Source organism: Misgurnus anguillicaudatus, chromosome 14 (assembly GCF_027580225.2).
Source record: "Misgurnus anguillicaudatus chromosome 14, ASM2758022v2, whole genome shotgun sequence".
Lineage (NCBI taxonomy): Eukaryota > Metazoa > Chordata > Actinopteri > Cypriniformes > Cobitidae > Misgurnus > Misgurnus anguillicaudatus.
The window spans coordinates 17,606,629-17,631,149 of record NC_073350.2 but is presented as its reverse complement, the minus strand read 5'-3'; the positions used below and the strand labels follow the sequence as shown (position 1 = coordinate 17,631,149).

The 24,521-nt window shown below is 36.8% G+C and overlaps 1 protein-coding gene and 1 long non-coding RNA gene across 3 annotated transcripts in view; one reads left to right on the top strand and one right to left on the bottom strand.

Moving 5' to 3' along the window:
- Nucleotides 1-7,639: 7,639 nt before the first annotated feature.
- On the bottom strand, nucleotides 7,640-12,356 carry LOC129427406 (uncharacterized). Its single transcript, XR_008638608.2, has 3 exons — nucleotides 12,220-12,356; nucleotides 11,873-12,003; nucleotides 7,640-8,183 (listed from the first exon to the last, which is right to left on the bottom strand). It is a non-coding gene; the product is annotated as an uncharacterized lncRNA (long non-coding RNA).
- Nucleotides 12,357-12,606: 250 nt separating this feature from the next.
- The window catches only part of fgd5a (FYVE, RhoGEF and PH domain containing 5a), a 55,036-nt gene continuing 43,121 nt past the window's right edge, over nucleotides 12,607-24,521 (top strand). For both annotated transcript variants that reach the window (XM_055183860.2, XM_055183859.2), the window contains exons 1-2: nucleotides 12,607-12,747; nucleotides 14,451-17,206. In XM_055183860.2, coding sequence (XP_055039835.2) covers nucleotides 14,517-17,206 — 2,690 coding nt within the window. In that variant the 5' untranslated portion in view covers nucleotides 12,607-12,747; nucleotides 14,451-14,516. The remainder of the gene's footprint in view (nucleotides 12,748-14,450; nucleotides 17,207-24,521) is intronic.

Here is a 24,521-nt window from a genome sequence, read left to right as displayed (position 1 = left end):
GAATCATTTTTTTTCAGTGCAGGAGCTTGATAAAAATGACAAAAACAAATACATTGATGATTCATTGAATTTAATAAAATTTTTTAAGGTAAGTGGTTGCAATCAATTTATTTAAGCTACATTTAAACAAAAAAGATTAGTAAAGTAAAGTAAAATAAAATATAAAACTTTTGTTTAAATGTAGCTTAAATAAATTGATTGCAACCACTTACCTTAAAAAATTGAGTAAATTGAACGAATCATTTTTTTTCAGTGCAGTAAATCACAAAAAAATTACTTTAGCAAACTGGTTCACATTTATTAAACAAATAATTATTGATGAGCATCCTAAAAAAGGTTATCAAGCCTGCACTGCAGTCGAGTGAAATCAATACACACTGAAAAAAATGATTCATTCATTTAAGGTAAGTGGTTGTAATCAATTTATTTAAGCTACATTTAAACAAAAGTTTTTTTTCTATTTTTTTTGTTGAAATATAGCTTAAATAAAGTAATTGCGACCACCTTAAAAAAATTGAGTAAATTGAATGAATCATTTTTTTTCAGTGCAGGAGCTTGATAAAAATGACAAAAACAAATACACTGAAAAAAATGATTCATTGAATTTAATCAATTTTTTAAGGTAAGTGGTTGCAATCAATTTATTTAAGCTACATTTAAACAAAAAAGATTAGTAAAGTAAAATAAAATATAAAACTTTTGTTTAAATGTAGCTTAAATAAATTGATTGCAACCACTTACCTTAAAAAAATGGATTAAATTCAATGAATCTTTTTTTTTTCAGTGTACACCAGTGATGTTGAATCTATACTATAAAAATAACATTTTAAATAACGCAACGTGATGTAAAGTCCATTCATTGTACATTTATCAGCTTTCTGATATTTGAAATGACTTTGGTTCTGCTAGCACAATACTCTACTACACTTCAGTTCCTGGATTTTAAACTTTCCAGAGACTTCCAGCTCTGCTATAATCCACAATTTTGTAATATCACCCTTAAGCACCCCCAGTTATTTTTGTTGCATAGCAACCCCTTCAGTCTTGACTATATCCACAATACTGCACCGCCTCAAGTGCCTTACAAAACCATTATTTTCCATTGCATAATGAAAAGTAATAGAGACACAATTATCATTAAACATTATTTTATTTGGCAAATTCATTATAAAGGCTATAAATCTATAGCATAGTGTTTTTGCAGTATGTTGTGTATTTCAGCACAGGTCTCTCCAAAATAAGAATGCCTTGAGATGTGTGACACTGCCTTTGAAAACCCAGCTAAAGTCATTTTTTGTGATTCATCCTGCGTAGTGTCAAAAAAACATATCTTTAATATTGACTAAGTAAGGCCAGTAAAAGTTAAACTTGAAGCTCCTAATAAGACTTCAGCCTGAATTTCAGTTTTGTCTCAGGTCAGCTCAAGGTCAGTTCAGGTGAGCATAGCAAGAGTTAATAGTAACCTTACATATCCCATGCACCATCTTTCATAGAGACAGTCATGGTCACAATTAGGTTTTATGACAGTACTCCATGGGCCCACATGCCATTTGTTTAGACCATTTTCATCTAATCATCAACGCATTATTAAATTTATGAAACAGGCTCTTGTGGAGTTACCCACACCTTTCGATAATGTTCAGATGTGTTCATCTGGCCACTATGGGTTTAAATGAATTATCTACAGAGGGGATTATAAATGAAATAAGAATTAGGTTTGAGATAATGGAGAAAGGGAGAAACATACAGTGAAATGTTCTGACTTATATACAAAATCCAGCTTTATGCAAACCTCAAGTGCAATTTTAGTCTTGCACTCGCTCTAGATTTTCCACATAAACCTGAATATCCAAAATAAAAATGATGTACATGATGCACACACTTTCTCGTGTTAACTCCCACAAGCAGGTTATGGGTGTCTTAAGAGATGGTGGCCTAGTTTTTAATCTAACATTTACTGTATGGGTCCTAGGTGTGGGATACAATTGGACCTAATGAACACAATATATTATTCTGTCAATTTGTCTCTGGTTTTGTGCTTCTGGTCATGCATCACATCAATGCAAAGATCACGGGCTCGATCCCCAGAGGACACATGTACTGATCAAATGTATATCCTGAAGTTGTTTTGAAAGAAACCATAAATTATGCCCCATTTTCTGAAAAGTCAGCTTGGTAAATGTATAAACAGAAAACAGTTGCACCACAGGGGAGAAATGAGTATTACAGAGACTGAGTATGATATAAAGGTATCTCTGACAGATGTGTGACTTTTAACCCGTGTTGCCATGGCAACATAGCATCGGTGTAACACATCCATCATACATAAGCGACTGAATGTTGCTGATATTGGGATGTAGGGTAAGTACAAAAAAGGAAAATTATGTTAACCATTTCAGAAGTTAAAGGTGCTGTAGATAAGATAGGTAGAATCTGGGAGACCCTGACCTGGATCCAAAATTGTTAATAAAGTAGTCATACTGCAAATGTTCTTAAAAAATCTATAGATATTACAGCAACAGTATTCCAGTCCAAACTAAATGGTTCTGAAAGAAATCACAGACGTGAATAGAAATTCAGCAAAACTGTTTTGCTGATGTGGTAAAAGTGAGTGCATAAGGGATGATCTGTCATTGTCTGTTTCTTCAAGTAGAAATCTGTGTGCGTGAAAATGCCTCTTCCCATTAACTGGCCTTTACTTTTATCACATTTAACTCCTTAAATTAATTTTATTTGAAAACAATCTGCTTTTAAAATGTTATTCTTAAAGACCAGACATTTTACTTTTTCTAGTTTATGGCATTATAATTTGCAGAAAGGGACTTGACACATCATGGTTACATTGATTTAACTAAAGCACAGAAAAGGCAGGTGCGTAAACATTGGGATTTTGGCACTAATTGTAGGCTATTGTGATTGGTATTATTGATTATAGGCTCACTGTCAAATCTGTTGAGTGTAAAATGCTTTTTAGGTAGTTTATCTTCAGTCTTTAAAAGCAGATTGATGGTAGTAATGTGTTTCTTCACATTTTTAATCTCTTTCCTAAAATGATGGTAATGCACTCCAAAAAATTGGAGTAGGATTTACTTGAAAAAGCTAGAAAAATATTTTCATTTAGAAAATTATCAACAGCTTTAACTAGATTTTTAAAGTAATGTTTATATGGGATTTTTAAGTGATGTATTTGGGACGCAAAAACATCAAGAATCAGAGTATGAATCTCAACAATGGTGACAAAGATAATTATTTATCCATGACACAGTGCATGCTGGAAGTCCTGGATGAGATATGTACAGGGTTCCCACGGGTCCTTGATATCCTTGAAAGTTGTAAATCTGGGGAAAAAATTCAAGGCCATGGGAAGTTTTTAAAAATATACATACATAGATACATACAGGTCAATGAAAGTGCTTGAATCTATTTTATGCAAGAAGTTTTCTGGAAAAAAAATCCATATTATTCCCTGTGTAGTGTAGGATAATATCATAAAAATTCTAGACTCACGTGCTAAACTGTTCGCTTTAAATGCTTATATCTTTTGTATGCGAATGCTGATTCATACCAAAATGCTTTTTTGCATAGTTGTGTTTGACACATGAAAACGTCTCAGGTTACATAACTGTTGTTCCCTGAGAAGGGAACGAGATGCTGCATCTCTCTTGCCATACTTCCTGCGTCCCTGTAACGCCATCTTTGGCAATATTACAGATAGCGATATACTTCCTGGCTCCCGTGTCACCCTGTCTTTAACATTAAGCCTCACCATTGGTTGAATTTGATATACACATTCAGACGCACTTACCCCTGGAGGCATCTCCAAAGTGTTACCGCAGTGACATAGCGTGAGTTCCCTCGCAAGGGAACTGTCACATTGTATATTAAAAGGTAACACAATGTAACCTTGCTCTCACTTAAAATGTGTCCCCACATTTAGTCCTTGAATTTGAGGGTATTGGACCTGGAAAGTCCTTGAAAGGTCCTTGAATTTGAAGTTAACTAAGGTGTGGGAACCCTGTATGTAATTTTTTTAATACCGAGCATGCATTGCAGAAGTTCTTCAATTAATTGTCACCATTGTTGAGATTCATACTCTGATTCTTGATGTTTGTGCATAATTTTTTGTCCATAGTTCCTAAAAATCGTTAATGACTGCTGTGAGAGTGCTGGATCTCATTTTGACAAAAAAAATAAACTTTTGATGAGTTGAATCAATTAAGTAGATGATGAACTTTTACTATTATGTACCAACCACCACAGAATTGCACTATTAACTTTACATTACTGTAACAAATGTGCTTTATACACACAAAGTTAATGCAACCAAGAAAAAACGAACAAACAAAATCTCAAGGGTAAAGAGTCCGACTCAAAACAAACACTGATCACCATAATGGTGACTTTAAATAAAACAAAACATCAACATCTAAACTTAATAAGGGAATTGTGTTTTCTACTGCATTAGTCTATCGAGCAATTAAGAAATAATGTTTTACAAAAGTTTTAAAATAATAAAATGCAATGTTTCTCTATTATTTACATAACAAGCAAAAAAGTTAACAGTTTAAAGATTGTGTGAACATTAAAACATGACATGGTCATAAAGTTTGAAAATGATAGAATGTAACATTCCTCTAACGTTAAAAAAAACTCAGAAATTTTCTTAAAACATTAAAAAACACTTTTATTTTGGCAGAATGTTTTTGGGAACATTGGGAACTTTCAAGAAACGTTCTTAGATCTTTTCTCTGTTAAATGGGCATGCCCGTCTATTATCTGGGTTAGTAAGTATCTTTTACTTGCGATTGACAAAACACAAAGTTAATATTACTTGAGCAATTCCATTTAAATTTATGAATGTATTTGAGCACAGATAATAAAAAGAAACTGCAAGTAAGTCATTGAAATAAACGTGACATTTTGAAGTAAAAAAAGTATTTGTTTGTAAAACAACTTAGATAATGCTACCTTTATTTACAAATTCAGATGTTCACAACACTGTATGCTCTTATCTTGATCCAGAATCATTTTCATTATCAAGTATTTACTAAACCGAAAATCATCAATTTTACATTTACCCATCAAATTTTACTTAACACTATAAAATACCAAAGCATGTTTGGATGGAGGCCTGGGAAAATGTTCTTATCTACAGTATATAAACAGTGAATAAAAGTCAAAGGCGCTTGTAAACCAATGCAGCAACCATTTGTAATGTTGTTCTCCCTCCAATGACCCATCCATTTCAGAAAAATGCTGAAAGCGATATATTGGATTCATGTCAAAACCACATACAATATTTCAAGATCCATTCATATTTCATCTGAACCTTACAGGCTGATTTGTACATTATAAAGACAGCAATTCATTTAGATCAGAGATAAACTTATGTTTAAAATATAATATCACATCAAATATTTCTTAAAGGGAACTTAATGTACCTCTCTCACCTTTCTTACTTAAGGTGTTTGGAAACATGAGACCGGCTGACAGCCAAGGACCGAAGAGGTTAGAAAACACAGATATTTTTAAACTTAGTATCTGCATCCGTTCAGTCTCATTTGGCTGAAAGATGTGAAAACAGTCACAGGAAAAAGTAAATCCAGACTAGGGGACTTTTACACAGTCCTATTGTTCCCTTTAGGTCCTGCAGAAAGAAACATCAGCAGCTTGGTCTTGTTAATGGGGGAGTGTTCTTAGAAATGTGTCTTTCATGCTGATCTAAGATCAGATTTGTATTTGCTTTATAGCAAGTTAAGTCCACGGGTTGCGGGTGGATCAGGAGAAATATGATTGTGGTCTAATGAGTGTCTCAGTCATGCTGTTGTGGTGCAGAGCCGTGGGGTGCACATGTTTCTGTTTGCATTAGAATACAAGGCAAAACTGAATGCAAGAATGAATTGTGACAGAAAAGGGCAGCCGGGCACTATGCACAATTTTTCAAAAGAAATCAAGCTCTCTAGGGCCCATAAATCTATTGTCCTAAAGGCTATAGGCTAGTGCCTGACTGGCCCATTGTGCTGCGCTTTTAAAGGCCAAGTCTCAAGTTTTTTTATGAGGCTTCTTGAGACTTTTATTCATTACCAGTAAATCGATGTTGTTACAGTACAGTGGGGAAGATTGGGTAATTCTGAGTATACACTGCAGTATGCAAGTAAAATCGATTTATTTTCAAGGTATTGCCTTCGGATTGACATGTTATATCACCTGGTATTACACAGCGCTCTGCAAAGCTTGATTCTGATTGGTTATAGGGGCGATATTCCAAGGTTTGTTGTTCCTAGATAACAACCGCCTTAAACGAATAACACAGCCTCATCCGGGTAAGTCATCTTGGCAGGTGCAATTTAATACTTTCAAATAAATGCAATATAAATTTGCATTATTTTTAAAGGGCTTGTTCATCCAAAAATGAACATTTTGTCAACATTAAAAGGAAAACACCACCGTTTTTCAATATTTTACTATGTTCTTACCTCAACTTAGACAAATTAATACATACCTATATTTGATCAATGCGTGCATTTAATCTTTGTACAGCACGTTGTGAATGTGTTAGCATTTAGCCTAGCCCCATTCATTCCTTAGGATCCAAACATGGATGAATTTAGAAGCCACCAAACACTTCCATGCTGTCCCTATTTAAAGACTGTTACATGAGTAGCTATGTCACAAAATAAAATGTGGCGATTTTTTTTGAGCGGATAAAAATGAGAACTATATTGTATGGTGGAAGAGCACTTGGTTTGCAGCACTTCCACCTCGGCGCAGTAACATTATCACTCATACGGAAGTTTGAGCGAGAGGAGGGAGTTCACTGGAGTGATGATGTTACTAAATAGGGAAAACATGGAAGTGTTTGGTGGCTTCTAAATTCATCCCTGTTTGGAACCATAGGAATGAATGGGGCTAGGCTAAATGCTAACACATTCACAATGCGCTGTGCAAAGATGAAATGCACGCATTAAAAAAAAATAGGTATGTATTAATTCATCTAAGTTGAGGTAAGAACATAGTAAAATATTAAAAAACTGTGGTGTTTTCCTTTAACGTTGTTCTATACCTGTATGACTTTCTTTTTTTTCTGATGAACACAAAATAATATTTTGATAAATGATGATAAGCACACAGCTGATTGTAACCACTGACATCCATAGTAGGAAAACAAATATGATGGAAGTATTGTTATAAATGATGAAGAAGATATTTTGATAAATGATGGTAAGCACACAGTTGATGGTACCCATTGAATTCCATTGTATTTATTTTTCCTACTATGGAAGTCAATGGTTACAATCAGCTGTGTGCTTATATATTTATTAAAATATCTTCTGTTGTGCTTTTTAGAAAAAAGAAATTCATACAGGTTTAGAACAAGAATTTTCATTTTTGGGTGAACTATCCCTTTAACATATATAAGAATTTATTAAACCAAATGCATGTTTATCTTGTTTGAACTTTGAACTTGATTGAAAAGGTTTGCATTTCTTTTAAATTTATGCTAATATCAAATCAATATTTTGTGTATATGTTTACTCATGAAGCAAGTATTAATAATAAGCCGGATAACATACAACCCTGATTAATTTGTTAGGTTTATTCTGCATTATTAACCAGCTGGCTGTAAATACTGTATCCCTTACTTAACATCTTACTAATCCTGCTGTCTCCCTCTCCAATTACAGGTACTTCAGCAAAAGTTATTTTCCACACTCTGGATCCGAAAATAACGTTAACCATCCTTAATAGCAAAATCATTGTACAAGCAAATGCAACTTATGAAAGAAAGCTGTGCAACATTTACGTATTGCGACATATTAAAAATATTTCAAGTAGGGATGTTATGAATTCAAGGGTACAACTGCAGCAATATAGACTATTATAGTAGCTCTATAATCTTTAACTACACATATATACATTCTCTCTTAACCATGGCCAGTGGTGTTGTATTGATTTGGCTGAAGAGGTCTTGGGCTCCACAGGGAGGTTTTTGTTTGCTATTTTTGATGAAGTGCTGACTCCTGGCTTCACCTGTCTTTTAGCAGAAGCGTGGCGGTGGTTGAGAGACTGGGGGAAGGTGAGAGGGTTGTTTCTGTAGCTGTGCTTTTGAGTTGCCTAAGAGTGCTGATGCCATATTTCCTTCATGTTCTCTTCACTGGGGAAATATGAGGTATGTCTGACACCTGGGGTTACCAGAACAGAGGGAGAGAATCTTTTGTTTTCTGTCGTTTCATAAGATGATTAAAATAGTACTTAAAAATGTATTTATTTCAATACTAAGTCTTTTCAAAGAGATCTAAAGCAGTTGGAAATACTTTAAACATGAAAAATATATGAAGAGCTCAGATGCAAAAGCCGCTAAACGCCACCTCAGTCAAAATGGGATAATACGCTTAATCCCGACCTCCGGCCATAAAGAAATACTGGTTTATTGGCAGAATCCATTAAAATCCACTGTTAAAAGTGCTCCTATAGCTCAGTGGTAGAGCATTGTGTTAGCTGCACAAAAGGTCATGGGTTTGAACTATAGAATGTAAAAAAAGATGGACGACGCCTGTTCGCTCTCTTCCATTGGTGAAAAGTGAAGCCGCCAGTGTCCCGATACGGCGCTGACATCTTGGGTCTTGAGTCTGCGCAGTAGCGATTTCGGGACCAGTCCTGCGCAGTAGTGAGCAGGAAGTAAAGCCGCGAAATCAAGACCCCGCCCATGCAGAATGCGCGTATCACACGATATCACAGCTGTCAATCATGACGTGACACCACCGTTTTTATATCATTAATTAACTAAAAACAAACTTATTTCAAAACAAACATTTGAATTTACATCAGCGTGATAAAAACTACACTAAATGACAGAAACCAGCTTCGGAAAAAAGATAATTGAAGTGTAATTATATTGTTTATGTGGTCTCAAGTCCCATTGAATAACATGTGGGAGGCGGGGTTTATAACCTATACTGGGACCAGTCACTGGGGGGCGATCGAGACGTTTTGGCTTCACTTTTCAGGGCTTGTGCGGCACGCTTGGTTTGAACCAAGAAAGCACACATACTGATTTAAAAGAAATGTATACATTGTAATTTACTGTACATTGCTTAAATGCATAAATGTGTGATTTTTCAGCAAAGTCCTCAAAGTGCACTGAAGAAGAATTGGATGAACGATGCCCCGCATACCAGTGGTGGCCTATGACTTCTTTTTCAAGGTTGCACGATGCAAAAACCGTCACAACATGTATGTAGCGTCATGTGTGTGGTTCGTAATTTCAAAATATGTGTTTGGCGCATCGAGTGAACCATGTGTCTTGTTAAAATAAGTGCCTGCTGCAGATGCGTCTAAAGGGTTTATGATAAAAGAGACGCTTGCGTTTGCCAGATACTCGCATAATCTCATGTGTAATCAGAGTTTACTATTGCGTGTATTTTGTGAAGGTGAGCATCTCTTTTATCATGAACGGTTTTGACACGTGTGCAGCAGGCACTTATTTTGACAAAACACGTGATACACATGGTTCACATGATGCAACAAACACATATTTTGAATTTGTGAAGAGCAGTCACAAGCTGCCACTGGTGCATTACATCAAAGAGTTTTTTACCCAGTTAAAAGAGGTTTACTTAAAATATTAAGATATTGACCACATTAGTCTTTTACTTTAATTTAGTAAGGACGATGAAGAGTGACTGGAAACTTTTTTAGTCATTGCCATTAAAGTGAAATTACTGAACCTAAACATAAAATGTCTGACGCACTTAGAGGGTTTTGCATCTGAACTCTTTGCTTTTTTATATAGATTGAGAGAAATGAATAAAGTACAATGAGTAATACTGTAGGGATGGGATGATTACCGGTTTCACAATTAACCACGATAAAATGTCCTGACGGTTAGTATTATCGTTTAAAATTTAATTATCATTACAAACGTGTTTGATTACCGTGATTTTGAAAACTTGTGGTAAATCCTGTCCAGCCAAAATCCATTTGACGCAAAGGCGCACATGCAACATAGTTTTTTGCACAAGAAGGCATTTAAGGGATAATGTATTGTATTCATTCACGGTAAACTTATTAGACAGATTTATTTATTTTTTTACCACAGAAAATAATTTCAGGGACATGAAATATTAAATTGTGATTTATAAAAATAAAAATTGTTTAAATGTTTTCAGTGAGTGTATCAGTTCTTTTTGAACATTTCCATTTCATTTTTACAAAACCATGATAATTGATAACCGTGATAACTTTGGTCACTATAATCATGATATGAAATTTTCATACTGTCCTATCGAGTAAAAACAAGTAAACAGCTTATGATTTGTATGACTTTTGTATGACACATGAACTCACATTGGAGTTTGTCAAAAACAAAAAGTGTTTACTGTAACATCTGTTCAAATGTGCCTTGTCAGTACATTATTTGTTTGTTTTATTCAATGTTTCAGTATTTAGAAACATATGTTCTTTTAAAGGCAGGTGTTATGAAACGGGTGGTGAGAGACTAATCTGAGGTCTGCGAAAAAGTCATTGACCCTCTTTCCAAATCAGCTTCCTGTTTGGGTCAGTTCTGTGAATACATGTGTGTGTTTATGAGTAAAATGTTGGTGTCTGACATGTTTTTCCTCTAATCTCACACATGTGCCATAACGCGGCTGTCATAAATAGTTGTTCATAGAAGTCTAAAAACATGTTTTCATCCTGTGCATACAGTGTAAACCACATCTGCAGGGCTATTTATCTTAGAGCCATTCTTTCAGTCACCAACTATATCCCTTACATCACAATGCTCGCATTTCGCCTCTCTTCATAGATGAAAACACATTTGTTTGATAAAATGCAAAAAAAGGTCAGATTTAGTGCCATAGCATACTTTCCAGAAAAGGACACAATTAGCACAGCTAAATGCCAGCAATGTGCTATCTTTGGCTGTGGTTTGCCATTAAAAGAACAAAAGGAGTCACAGTGGAATAGACCAACAACATGTTTTTAAATATAGCCAGTCTTACATGCTATTCTTTGACAAAATATTTACATTGACCAGCTTGCTTTAAAATGAAAGGTGAAAACAAAAGTGTAAATTTATGAGAAATGTTTCTAAACAAGAGATTTCTCTGAAATGTTGTTATTCAGGCTATGAGTTTACAGGAATAACAAACTTTCTTGTGAGAGTTCACGTGCTGCTGTGTCTGCTGTAAATATTTATTTTGTCAAGGTCACAAATATTTTTTTAAGCGTTATTACACTTGTCCAACCCATGATGCAAATTCTCAACAACAACAACAGATGATAATCTAGAAGACAACGAAATGCAGTTATTCATTAATAATCACATCATGCAGTAATGATTCATATTTTGATTTAAATGTGTGGACATATTGAACATATGGCATATTCCCCTATGCGTTACAGACGTCCTATGGAATTTGCCACCTAATGTTTGAGGGTTAACTTGCAATGCAAACTGTCAAGATGAAGCCCCAGGTGTCTGACAGTTTTCTCTTCTGAGTTTCAGAGCTCTTGTCTGCCCTTGAACATATCGGCAGTGGCTCAGCTGGTGGTTATCTTGTCTTACAATTCACGGGTTTCAACATAAACTCTGTCTGAGAATATTTGATTTTGCTGGATAGATGGCAAGAATTTGTCTGAATGGAGGTCTTGATGCGAATAAGCGAAAAGTATTCAGACTATATTATGTTTAGAAATGTGATTAGACCACATGCTTTTCAGTTTTCCAAGTTCAACAACAGTGATTTGATGTCATTGTTTCCATTGACTCAAAAATAACTATTTCCATCTAAAAATAGTTGAATTAGGAAAAATACATAATAAAAATCTTAAATGCAGTGATACACCAGTATAGAGTTTACAGCAGTACCTTTGTTCATGTGTTGCTAAGGAAGCATTGCTTGTTGTGCAGGAAAGAGGGATAGCAGTTTCCTGTTATGAAGAGAGGTTTTTAAAGAGCTGCTTTCCTCCAATCAGGCTACAGATGAGTAGAAAGGAAGCCTGAGGAAAAGCAAAAAACATTTAGTGTCTTGAGAAACTGTTTAGGATCTGTGGTTTGCAAAAATTTGTTTACCCAAATTGCATAAAAGTCTTTGATTAAACACCACCAATTTTTTATTGCTTTCAAAACACAACAAAGACTTATTATATACAAACAAACTTTGTTAAATAGTCTTTTACGTTTATATATAAAATAAGGATGTGGAACAAACGTACGTATAGTTTAAAAAGAAATGTCGACTTGTCGGTGACAAATTAATTAACAGGGGTTCTAATAGAACCATTTATATGGTATATTTTGACAATATGAAGTAGCTAGTAGTTCATAAAAGTGATGATTATTGGTTTCAGATTGGTTTCTTTTTTGTGTTTTGGTCTTTGATTCTTGTATTCCCGTGAGAGGTACGGGCTGTACCTCCTCAGGAAGCGCGAGGCAAACACCTCACCAGTCTCCACGCGCAGACCGGAGCGCGCGCGCGCATCACTCATTCCTTCAGCGGGAAGCGCGCGGACCTGACGGGACCTGCTGCAACGGTCGCAGCTGTGAAACAGAATTTTTCGGAGACGCACCGTCGATTAAGTGATGAAGTCTGCGTGGTTTATTTTTCAGGCTTTATGACAAATGTTCCCGGAATAAGTTCACAACATCTTTGGAATTATATACTGTTGCTTCGGCAGAATATCAAGGAATAATGTGGAAGTATTTCAAATGCCACGGTGGATGACATCCGAAAATGAGCTCAGGTGCGAAAACTTAATTTCTATTTCAAATTATGAACTTTATAGTGCTGTAAAATTAGCCTACTATGACTTAGTGCAAACTTAAAGAAATAGCGAGCATTTTAAAAGGCTGTACTGCAGAAATTTGTAGGAGTTAAAGTTAAAGAAGAAGATGCACAAATCTTCTTTTTGTGCTGATGCACAAAAAATATTTGACTTTAGATGCTGTAACGTTATTCATCAGAACTGATGCTTTACTTGTATAAATATTCTGAAAATTAAGAGCTTACTGTATTGTATTGTTTACAACACTACTGTGTTAAGATAGCCTGTCGCATTAGTGGAGTAAAACGCACAGGTAACACTTTACCATTTACAGACCGTGTTTTCATGTTGCACACAGACTATTTCAAATATTTATAAAATATACACACGATATATAGCCTATAAAGGACTTTTTAATATATCAAGACCCGGTGAGATTTAAATTGAGACTGTTTACCCTTTATAAATTGTCTGTCTGCGGTTGCAGTGCCTGCCAGTTATCAAATTTGTAAAATATATTCTATAGAATATAAAGATAGACTATCTATCTATCTATCTATCTATCTATCTATCTATCTATCTATCTATCTATCTATCTATCTATCTATCTATCTATCTATCTATCTATCTAATGAATCTGTCTATCTATATGCCTACTGGCATTCATAGATAAATACATATAATGGATAGATAGATAGATAGATAGATAGATAGATAGATAGATAGATAGATAGATAGATAGATAGATAGATAGATAGATAGATAGATACGCAGAGAACAGTTTTGCAGTGAAGAATGTTGTTCTCCCTGTATCGCTTTCATTGTGTTTAACCATTTGTTTTTAGTGAATTCTTGTTGCATAATTCATATCCTGTTATTTTGCCAAAGGGACCTTAGTTGGGATGTTGATGTTTCTCTTTTTATTGTTCTTTAATGCACTGAAATGACCTTTTCAACAAAAAAAAAAAAAAAAAGAAAGATTGTCTGCGGGGTGGGATTTATCACTAGAGTGTGAATCATGGGAAGATTGACGACAAGGAAGTGTATATGTGTTGTGCAAAACTGCCCACTCGTAAAAAAAAATGTGGGAGATGGGGTTCATAGAGGAGACAGGGTGCACTGTTAATGTCCTTCCCCTTTGCACTTCCTGTTCGTGGTCCTTTCAGGAGAGTCTGCTGGAATAGTTAATTAGTCGTGTCAGGAAACAACATCTTAGCAGGGTGAGCACCAAGTGCACGGTAAGTTTAATAGGACGTGCGTCAAGGCAGGTACCAAATAACAGGAAGAGGCAGGAGTGTATGAGTTTTGTCAAGCGAAAGGGTGTGTTTCACCATAAAACAGCCTTTAAGCTCTCCAATGGCCTTTTAAAAAGACACCTTTTTTATTAGTGCCCCTGGTTTAAGACATTTTATTGTATATATTTTTTTGTTTTAGGCTGTGTAAATTATGTCCAATTTGACTAGGGTGACTTTCAGTAGCATATAATCACTTCATTATGTTTAGGTTCAGAGGTTGCAGTTCATCAATCAAATTGTCAATGTAGATCAATCAAAATGCTGCTGTAAAGGAGAGGCTGAGCTCATAATGGCATGTTGTCAGTCAGTTTGTAGTTTCACCAATTTGTTTTCATTGCAATTGCAATTTAACAACCTACTGTAATCAGTTTATTTCTGTTTTTGCAGATTTTTAGAAGGAATTCCGAACCTCTCAACCAAAGACATTTGACTATAATTGTGAGCTCCACCCTGATGTCAAGGCCTTGTCACTCCACCCGAGGTTCAAAGCCTCCTGTGGCACCTAAACCAAGGCTAGCCTCAGAGGTGAGCCAAGGCATTGTAGGTAATGGGGACATAACGTCCTCAGACAGACCTGAGCTGGGGCAGGAGAATGAATCAGATGTCTCGCAGGATGAAGCAGATGCACCTGGAGAAAACTGTACAGATGATTGCATAGACAAGGACTTATCAGACATGGTGACAAAGTTCATTGTGAACTATGACACAATTCATAACACAACTTATTATAATGAAATAGAGGAAGGCGTGGTAGTAAATAAAATGGGAGAGGAGGAACTTAAAGATGATGACACTAATACGGCGTCTCTGAATTCAGTTGAAGTAGCTGATGTAAGTCTTGATTCAACAGATGAGGACCACAGCAAAAATGATATCAGCCCACCTCAGCATGGAGAAGATGCAAATGAAAACAGTCATGCATGTACTGATAATGAGGCACCTACTAATTGTAAATTATCTGAATGCAACGACTCCCAAAACCTGTATGCAGAGATTGAGGAACCACCATCAGACAGTTGTGTGGATCCAGACACACAACAGCCTCATATCAGTGAAAGAGAGGCTGTTCTCTCTGGGCACTCTATTGAATGCAACAATGACCTCTGTGATGAGGACCATAGTGCAGGTGCAAACTGTGTACATCATGAGGCAGATGAGGATGTGGCCTATAATGAGACTGGGCTTTATTCAAAGTCTACAAACTGCAGTCAACCATCGCTATGTGAGGAATACCCTTATGATGTCATTGGCACACTTGACGACAACAGTACATGGCAAGCTGAACGTGCTACCAAAGATCCATCTGGCAGATTCAGGTTTGCAGATGAGACAGTAGATGCATTTGAGACTTACTCTGTCATAGAGGTTGTGCCAAGTGATTTGTCATGCACCTCTGATCCAGAAGCAAGAGGCACTGAAGAGGAGCCCAGCAATGAAAAACCAGTGGCCTCTGGGAACACAACAAAAGGAACGTCAATCCAAGAGCCTTACTACGTATCATCGAATGATGTGGCAGAGTTAGAAGAGGAACAGGCAAAATTAGAAAATGGTGTTTCTCAACCTGCAGTGCTTTGTGAGGATAAAGAGGTGGCAAACAATGAAGCAGTTGATGACTATGCTGATATTGAAGAACAGGAATGTGATGGGCTGCAAGTGGAGTGTGTGTCATCCGAAGATTATGTTGAGATAGGTGATGAAGATGAGCCACTCAACATGGAGAGGAAAACAAAAGGTAAAAGTGTGAGAGAAAGGTCAGCTAGACGCGGACATGCCCTCTTGAGTCAGAGGAACAGCTGCCAGCCACGTCTCAGACTTTGCAACATTACTGTTCCAGCTGATTTGGATTCAGGCCTAACTCCAGAACTTACCAACCGTGTGGTTTTTGCCCACACCACAGAAGCCTTTGAGGAAGACATAGAAGAGCTGGATTGCCATATTGTGCCTTTCTTTGAGGACTCAGACACAGAAAGTGACGAACACATTTATGAAGAGGCTGGCTTTGACTCTGAGGGTGAGAACTTTATCTCTCTGGACAGGAAAAGCATTGTGACAAGATCTCGCTCGCTCTCTGGAAAAGTACCTGGGTATGTTCCTGAGACTGTGCCTGAGGAGACGGGCACTGAGTTCCAGAATCACGACTACTACACTGTCACTTTAGACCAGAATGGAGATTTACACCCCAACCAATCAGAACAAACAGAGGCCAATCGAATAATTCCTTCACTCAAACCAAGACGCTTTCTTCTGTCTCCTCGGTCACTTTCTGTAGAGAGCAGAGATTTGTCGTTCTTAGGGGATAGTGAGAAATCCCCTAGTGAGGAAGGTAGATTGCAAAGGAAAGATGACACACTTTCGTTGCCTTGTGTCATTCCTTCTTCTGGAAGCTTTTCTCAGAGAAGCCACCAATCCTCCAGTGGTGTGTCGACACCTACATCTTTAGTTGATATTCCACCACCTTTTGAGTTAGCTTACATAACTAAAAGGCCTGTAACCAAAAGCTCTCCATCCCTTCTAATTCAACACGAGTCTCCTGACAACCAACAAAAGAAAAAGACCTCATTTAAGCGTTTCTTGGCTCTAAAATTTAAGAGAAAACCTGAAAGCAAAGCCCGCGGAGATGGAAGTGTCCGTTCCTCTAGGTCATCGTCTGAGTCTAGCCACCATGGGCCCATTCGGGTGCTGGAGCTTGATCGTAAGAGTACAAGTGGGTCCCCCCAGATTCAGTCTCGTGTGTCAAAGCCACAACGTAACTCAGACTTACCGAATACCTTTGTTCTTTACAAAGAGAGGCAAAGGAGGCAAGGTGCTCCCAAAAGTTATGGCAACAGGGGTATTTCCAGGGTGGAGTCCTTTGAGGACCGCTCTCGGCCTCCCTTCATGCCTCTGCCCCTAACTAAACCTCGCTCAATTTCTTTCCCAAGTGCAGATACATCTGATTATGAAAATATTCCGGCAATGAGCTCAGACTATGAGAATATTCAGATTCCACATGGCAGGCCCACCCGGGCAGTTACTATTACAGAGTTCTTCGATGACCAGACTCGGACAACAGCGCCTGTCAATGAGAATGATGGTTATGTGGACATGAATAGCTTTGCTGGAATTGAAAACAAGTCCACCACACAAGAGCAAGACAATGAAAGGTATAGTAAGTCTTATATACTTTGGTGCACCATTTAAAAAGGTTTTGTGATCTGAAAACAGTTTACTGAAATATGCCCATGTCAAACTGTATTGGTGGGAGCATTTATTATTTTTCTTGTAAGCTTGTCTAGAGAGTTACATTTTGCATGTTGAAATCCCTTCCTCTGAACACAATGGCAATACCATCACACAAGTCTAAAGGAAGTGCTGGCCAAAACAATGTTAACAGGAAATTTGACAACTATTTGGTCACTCTGATAGTTCAGCTTGCTCCTTTCTCTGTCTCGGAAAGCTTTCTGTACTCTTCCTTGCTAAGTAAACAAGACTTAGCATTAGCTTACTTAGCATTAGTTTCCACACCTTCTATACATAATGAAAATTATGAAATATTAAAATTGATTTCACCTAGTCCATATTTTTATTAACAGTAATATTATAACCTTGCCTGATACTTTGTGGGTGCTTTGTTATGTTTATGTTAGAGGAGCAGCCTGTGGCGCTGAATTTCATTGAAAAGATGAACTGTGCTTGCAGGAAAGCTTATCTGATTTTCTCATTTGCGGGATTTGATGGTACATTTGTTGAAATACCCTCTCTGTGTGACAAAGGATACAATGCAATAGTTCAATGATACAAATAGTTCAGTTTGGAGAGAAAGCGGATTAAACGTTAAGGCTATTTATCACCTTTATTGCAATGCTCTTACAGCCTGATGTAGCTGAGTGGAAGGGAATAGAGAATAAAACAGAGGATTTTCTGTCCCTTGGGTGAGCATTTTGGTTGCATTAATAATGGTGTTATTAAGGCAAGTTTCGTGTGTGTTGTGTTTATTAGGCTTTTGGGATATAATGGATTTAAAAGGTGTAAAGAAGAGTGATTCTTTGACCTTCTTTTGACCGTATGACCCTCTCACTTTACCCTAGGCCTAGAGTCATCATTAGAAATCTCTGCTCCATTACCAATGTAGTTAAAGGCACACGCTGTTTCAAGTGGCCTCTGGGTAGTTTTATAATCAGATTTCCGAAGTAACGCCTGGGAAATTTACAGAATAGCTTTTATTGTAGTAGTATCTTGATTGTTCCTCATTTGATTCTGTGTTTTTTAGAAATCAATTTCTAAAAAAACTTTTAGCATTTTCATGCTTGCTATCCTTTTATAATAAAATCAATTAAAGGTGGAATACGTAGAATTTTTACCACTAGATGGCGCCAAAACACAATAACATCAAATGTCGTTGTTTAATGACGCTCTGAAGCAGCGTGGAATTATGGGATTTGTAGTCTTTAACTCAACCGCTGATCAGTGGCGGATGCAGAACGTGACATATGGGTGGGCATGGATTAAGTCCGGGTGGGCCTGAATCTATGGATGTCACTTTTGAATAAGAAACTATAACAAGTCTATAAAATTCGTCAAAACTTCAGAACACTAATTTAAACAGCATACACACACACCCGAACTGCACGTCACATTTTTGACATTATTGATACTTTAAATTGTAATGCAACGTGACATTTATTAAGCCTTTTTGGTAAAAAAAATATTGGGCTCTCATAGCCTACAAAAAAGAACCTGCACACAGTGACAGGAAATATAAATGAACCCCAAAAAACCTTATACTTTTTTTAAATAACCTATTAAAGTGTTTAAATAAATACGGCTACTAAATGCTTAAAATGAAGCTTCTAACATCATATTCTCTTCATGCAAATCACTAAAAATATATTTTCGTTCTCACATATTTAAGTTAACTTACTAAATAAAGAAAGAAAAAGGGAATTGCTAGAACAGGGGTTTTCAAATTGGGTGAATGTGAGCCTCCCCTTAGAGTAGGTAAGGACAGCCAAGCCCCCCCTCCCCAAAATCCCGTCCGCCTGCCCTAACCCACACATTAAAAAAAAGATTTTTAAATGTTGTTTGTTTTGTTTAAGTAGTTTAGTTTAATGCTACACGTTTGTTTTAGTTTTTTTGTTCAAACACAATTGCAATGCATAATACTGACATAAATGGGTAACTCTTTGACATAACTCATCCAATGAGTTATTTTTTTGAGTGCACACGCCTCTGCAGTAATGCCATCTTTTGTGTGTTCCAGGCTATGATGACTTTAAATATCTGATTGAAAACATTTTATTTCCACAACTTTTTCAAAAGTGCATTCATAAATGATTCTCTGCAACAGCAAATAATTTCCAACTTCATGCAGGCCTAATTGAGGCTTAAAATCACTGAGCATCAGTTGACAAGTCAACAAAACCTGCTTAAAAATACAACAATACAACACGCGCCAAAAATACACCTAACGACACTCCACGGCTGCAGTCGGTGCGTGTTTCTGCGCATATTTGAAGGAGATCGTCTCAAACAAAATCAGCACAATGGACAGCTCTCTGATCAATAAAAAACAACGCTGTTTGTTCACGGAACACATAACATCTAACAGTTAACTGCATTGCAGGTATATCAGATCGAACAGATTAACATATTTTCATCACATTTTTTTAACGATTTCAGCCACATAACACCTTAAAAAACAAACAAAATGCCATTCACATAATGTGTGCTACGAGCGGCATCAACCCCATGGCCCAACCAATTTATGCATTCAATGCCTTGGTCCGGTGACATGATCCCACAGAAGAGAATTTTGAAAAAAAAAACCTGAAATGAAGACTTCTGGTGAAAATATAAATATATTTCATACAACTTCTTAGGCCTAAATATTTAATGAATAGCAAAGTATGCCTAATAAGTATACAAGACTGAACCACATAGATGTGAAATATAAAGGCTATCATGATCATTTTGCCAGCAATGAACCATGGTTTTGTTAAGTTTATAATACGCCCTCTTCAAAGACCCCACCCCTTTTTAACGCTTGAGCTATCTAAATCCATAATTATTTAATAAGAAACCCATCAGAAATGATTAACACATTATGAGACGGGAGGGAGCACTGGAGAGATGTGGATTGTTAGTCTAAACCTGTACTATCTTTTTTAATATAATCACTTTCTTATCAACTATATTTGAGTTTTAAAAATCCACATAATTACATACCATATGAGCCTCTGGAGACGACTGATGGACAATGAACCTTGACATTGCTCCATCCTGTGCCCGCAGCCTCTCGCTCCTCTTGTGATTATCTCCTCATGCGTGCTGCTTTATATCACACACTCCGCCATGACAAACAGAAAAAAACGCGACGGCATATGATACAATTGGCCTTGTATTCATTGTCCCTCACGCATTCCAGCCACGGATAGTCATTTTCCCAATCAATTCTATGTTTTTGTGCTCGTTTCTTTTTCGCCGGCTGCTCGGATGCAGTCATTTTTACATTTCCCGCTGTTGTCACTTGTCGTCAGCGTTGCTATGATACGTGACATCACAACGACTGACACAACCAATTAAAAGGGCATTTCCTGATGGCGCTGCAAGATGTTAAAAACGCTACGCTGATCATAGACAAACAGAGGGAGAAATTAACGCACCGTCAGGGTTTTCTTATACAAATGACGCGGTCTTCGTTCGTGGCTGACATATTAGAAGCTATGTGTCTGTCATGTATTTGCACTAAATTAATTTTCATAAAATACGGAACAAACTGCTTCCTCTCAAAAAACCTACAACTGGCTTGTTCACTAGATTTGTGTGCTTAGTTTCAATGTGACGCCTAAGTTTGCATGGTCTCATGCTATCATTCGCTAGCACCTCCTTGCAGACCACACACTGCGGCAGCGGTGCAGCCTCAGACCCCAACCAGGTAAAACCTAACTTTAAGTATTCAGGATCATATTTCCTACGTTTTTTGCTGGGTCCTGTCTCCTCCCTTAATGCTGACTTCTGTTGAATTGGGACAAGGAAATGATGCATTTTAAATATAATACACGCACGCACAATTACAGATATCAATAGAGCTGCATACAGATGTGTACAGATGTGTGCCGTTATTTTTTCTTCGCGTGTCGCGCCTCCCTTGTGGCTCTTTGGCGCCCCCCTGGGGAGGCGCGCCTCACCTATTGAAAACCTCTGTGCTAGAATAATGTTAGACTCTGGGGTTAAACGAAATGACAAATAAATAAACATTTAATATACTTTTTGATGAGCACAAGAGCAAGCCTACTCGTGAAGAGCGGAGCCGAGGAGCGCGCATATCAGACGTGAACGAAAGGAATAATGGATTTAATTCTTTCACTTCATTTCCTGACAGTTTCACTTGTTAGTGAGGATAGTAATGGCTAACAAGATGACGCCGAATTACATACAACATAATTACCTAACTAAATCTGAGAGAATGCAAACACATTACCATATTTTTTCCTCCGCCCGACGGCCAAGGCGCATCATTTTTTTTAGCCCGACAGGAATTCGCCCGTAACGGACGTCGGGCAAGCGGTTTTGCGAGGTTTGTTTTGTAGAAAGACTTTCTTTAAAGTGAATTTCGTTTTGTATAAATTGTATCTTAATATTAATCAATGTTTGATCAAACAATTGCCTCGATTTAATAAATAAGAAGCAAACCAAGAACGTCTGTGGTGTGGATTGAAGTGAAACCACTATATTTCCGCAGCCTACGTCTTTCTGCTTTAATGCATTTCTTAAATTAATGTCTCAATTACACAGTAGGCTTATAGGTTGTTATGATAGGCTATTTGTTGCTTAAAAGCAATAGGCTATATTGTATAAAGTGTAGCAATAAACGTGGCGTGACTTATAGTGCTGCTATATCGCTATATCAAACAACATCACTATGATCTGTGGCCGGTTGCATAAAACTTTAAGACTAGTCTTAAAAGTTAGTCATGAAATTTTTCCTTCAAAACTGATCATAACTGTTTTAAGTATGTTACATAGAAAGGTAGATTGGTCTAATTTTAATCCAAATAATAAGACTGATTAGCCCTAACTAATTGCTAGTTAGTCAGAATCATTCTTAAGACGCAGTCTTAATGTCACGGCTATGTTTATGCAACCGGCCACAGATGTTTTCTTTCTATTTTTTACCCCGCTGTCATATTTGTTGTGTGTTTATGTTATTGAGAGGAAAGCGCGCAGCACATATTTATAAAGTGTTGTTATTCAAAATACGTTTTCTACTTGCTTGCAAAAAAAAGTTCTCAAAGTGATCATGGCTGAAAGCTGCTCGGGAATATTTCATTATAACGCAACATTCAACTGCTTTAATAGTTTTTAAATAGTTATCAGGCTTACTTATAATTTTACTGTTTTTAACATAACATGCAATAGATAAATTACACCACATAAAGTAGTATACATGTCTAACTATACAGAGTAGTATTTTTTACATTTCTGATTGGGCGGGCCAGCTGTCAATCTGGGCGCAAACGAGAAATCACGTTGATGGATAAGGTAATCAAGTCTTATAAATGTTGCGTTTGATGACATCGTTTATTTTATTATGTAAGTTTATATGTGATGTTCAAAACGAAATTGTTAGTCATATATGTTACATTATTAGTCCAAATTTGATGGTTAACACAGCACAGAATTAAGTTTTCAACTTACAATCTACAATGATTTTTCACATAATGTATTGACAGTACAAATCTTATTGTGAAGTGTCTTAAAATGACCATTTATATTGCTGTACAATACCTCTTGATGGGCATATTGTCCGCGGTAAGACGCGCTGATTACAGTCTACACACTAATGTTGTGATCAATATAATAGCATACGTTTTTTGAAGGGTTACGAATCAAAACAACTCACCCATCGGGTAAAACACAAGCAGGATCAGAATCTCTGTCTAGTTAAATGTTGTCGCGAAGCTCTCTCTATCCAGATAATGCAACACCAAATTGATCCTCATTCTTTCTTTCGTTTTGTTCCAAACTCTTCTTGGGTCGTTTGGTTGGCCTGTACGCTTATGGGAGCTGTCTTGCTGACACAACCAGCGGCAGACGGTAAAGAGTAATGTATAAGTCCATAAGCAAGCGCGTAGCCCGACAGGCGCTAACGCATAGTTCCGCATTTGTCCACGACACTGGCTGCGTCCGAAAACTCAAGGCAGTGACTTGTTGCCTCGCTGCCTCATGAGGCAATGACTTCGGAGGCATAAAGGCAGCTCAGAGAAAGGCTTTCGAACGCACTTCAAAGGCAGCGTGTTTGAAATATAAACAGAGAGCGCCTTTGTGATAACTAATCACATATTTAAAAACTACAATACTAATTTCTCGCTAGAAATGCAATTAAAATGTGTTAAAAGTGAAAATATACCTTTATTTATACTAAATTTGTGCTCCAGTCGCTTCCTTGGCCGCCATTTTATATTTTCGAACTCGACCACTGTTGTCATGTGGTTTTTACGTCAGTAAAGGCGGTGACAAAGGGTCACATGGATATTAACGTCATTGACAGGAGACTGCACTGCCCCATAACAATGTTTTGAATGGCAATTTTCTCACGATTTACAAGTAGTTGAAAACATTACAGATATTGATATATTGATATATTAATCAGCTGGACAAAATATATAACACTGGCCTAGTGGTTTTTGGACATTTTACTGCAAATATCTTACAAATTGCACCTTTAAAAAGCCAACAGAGTGAGATGACAGCGCAAAGCAAACCAGAAATAAATTTCAATCAAAAATGATTTGCTAATTAAGTACTTCTGTGAAAAGTTAGCATACCTGAACAAATATATCAGTTTTATTCATGTTCATTATTGCAAGATACAGCCCATATGATAATACAGCTTCAGAGGCTTTAGTAATAAAAGGACCACAGAAATGTGTTTTTTTTATTTAAAGGCTTTCAACACCAGAAAAAAACCTGGTGTAAATAGCCTCAACATTCTTTGCTAACCACAGTATTAACAGGTCTTTAAAATCTTGTCTTCACTGCAGCACTTCTCCGTAAACTGGTATTGACTTATTTTTAAGTGCTGAGGACAGTGTGAATACTCAATATATCTAAATATTACCTCTGGCCATAATGTGTAAGTTCCACACTTTTGAGCATCCTCCATTATTCAGGAGATGATATGGGAATCAGAGACCTTTCTTCTTGTGACATTATTGACTCATTGTGTCGCTGTGCAATTTAACAGCATTGCATGTTTGCAAATGGGCCTATGTGTGTGCACCATTAGCTGATGTTTGTCCCAAGAGAACCTCTGTCTCTCCTGTTTTTGTTTCGTATTTTAAATACTTGCAGAGAAAATTTGACATTGCCACTGTGGTGGATGGAGACACAATGAAGGGACAGTGACAGATTGCAAATGCTAAAGAATATTTTACATGCCATTAGAGAAGGATTTTAATAATAGTCATCATTGGTTAG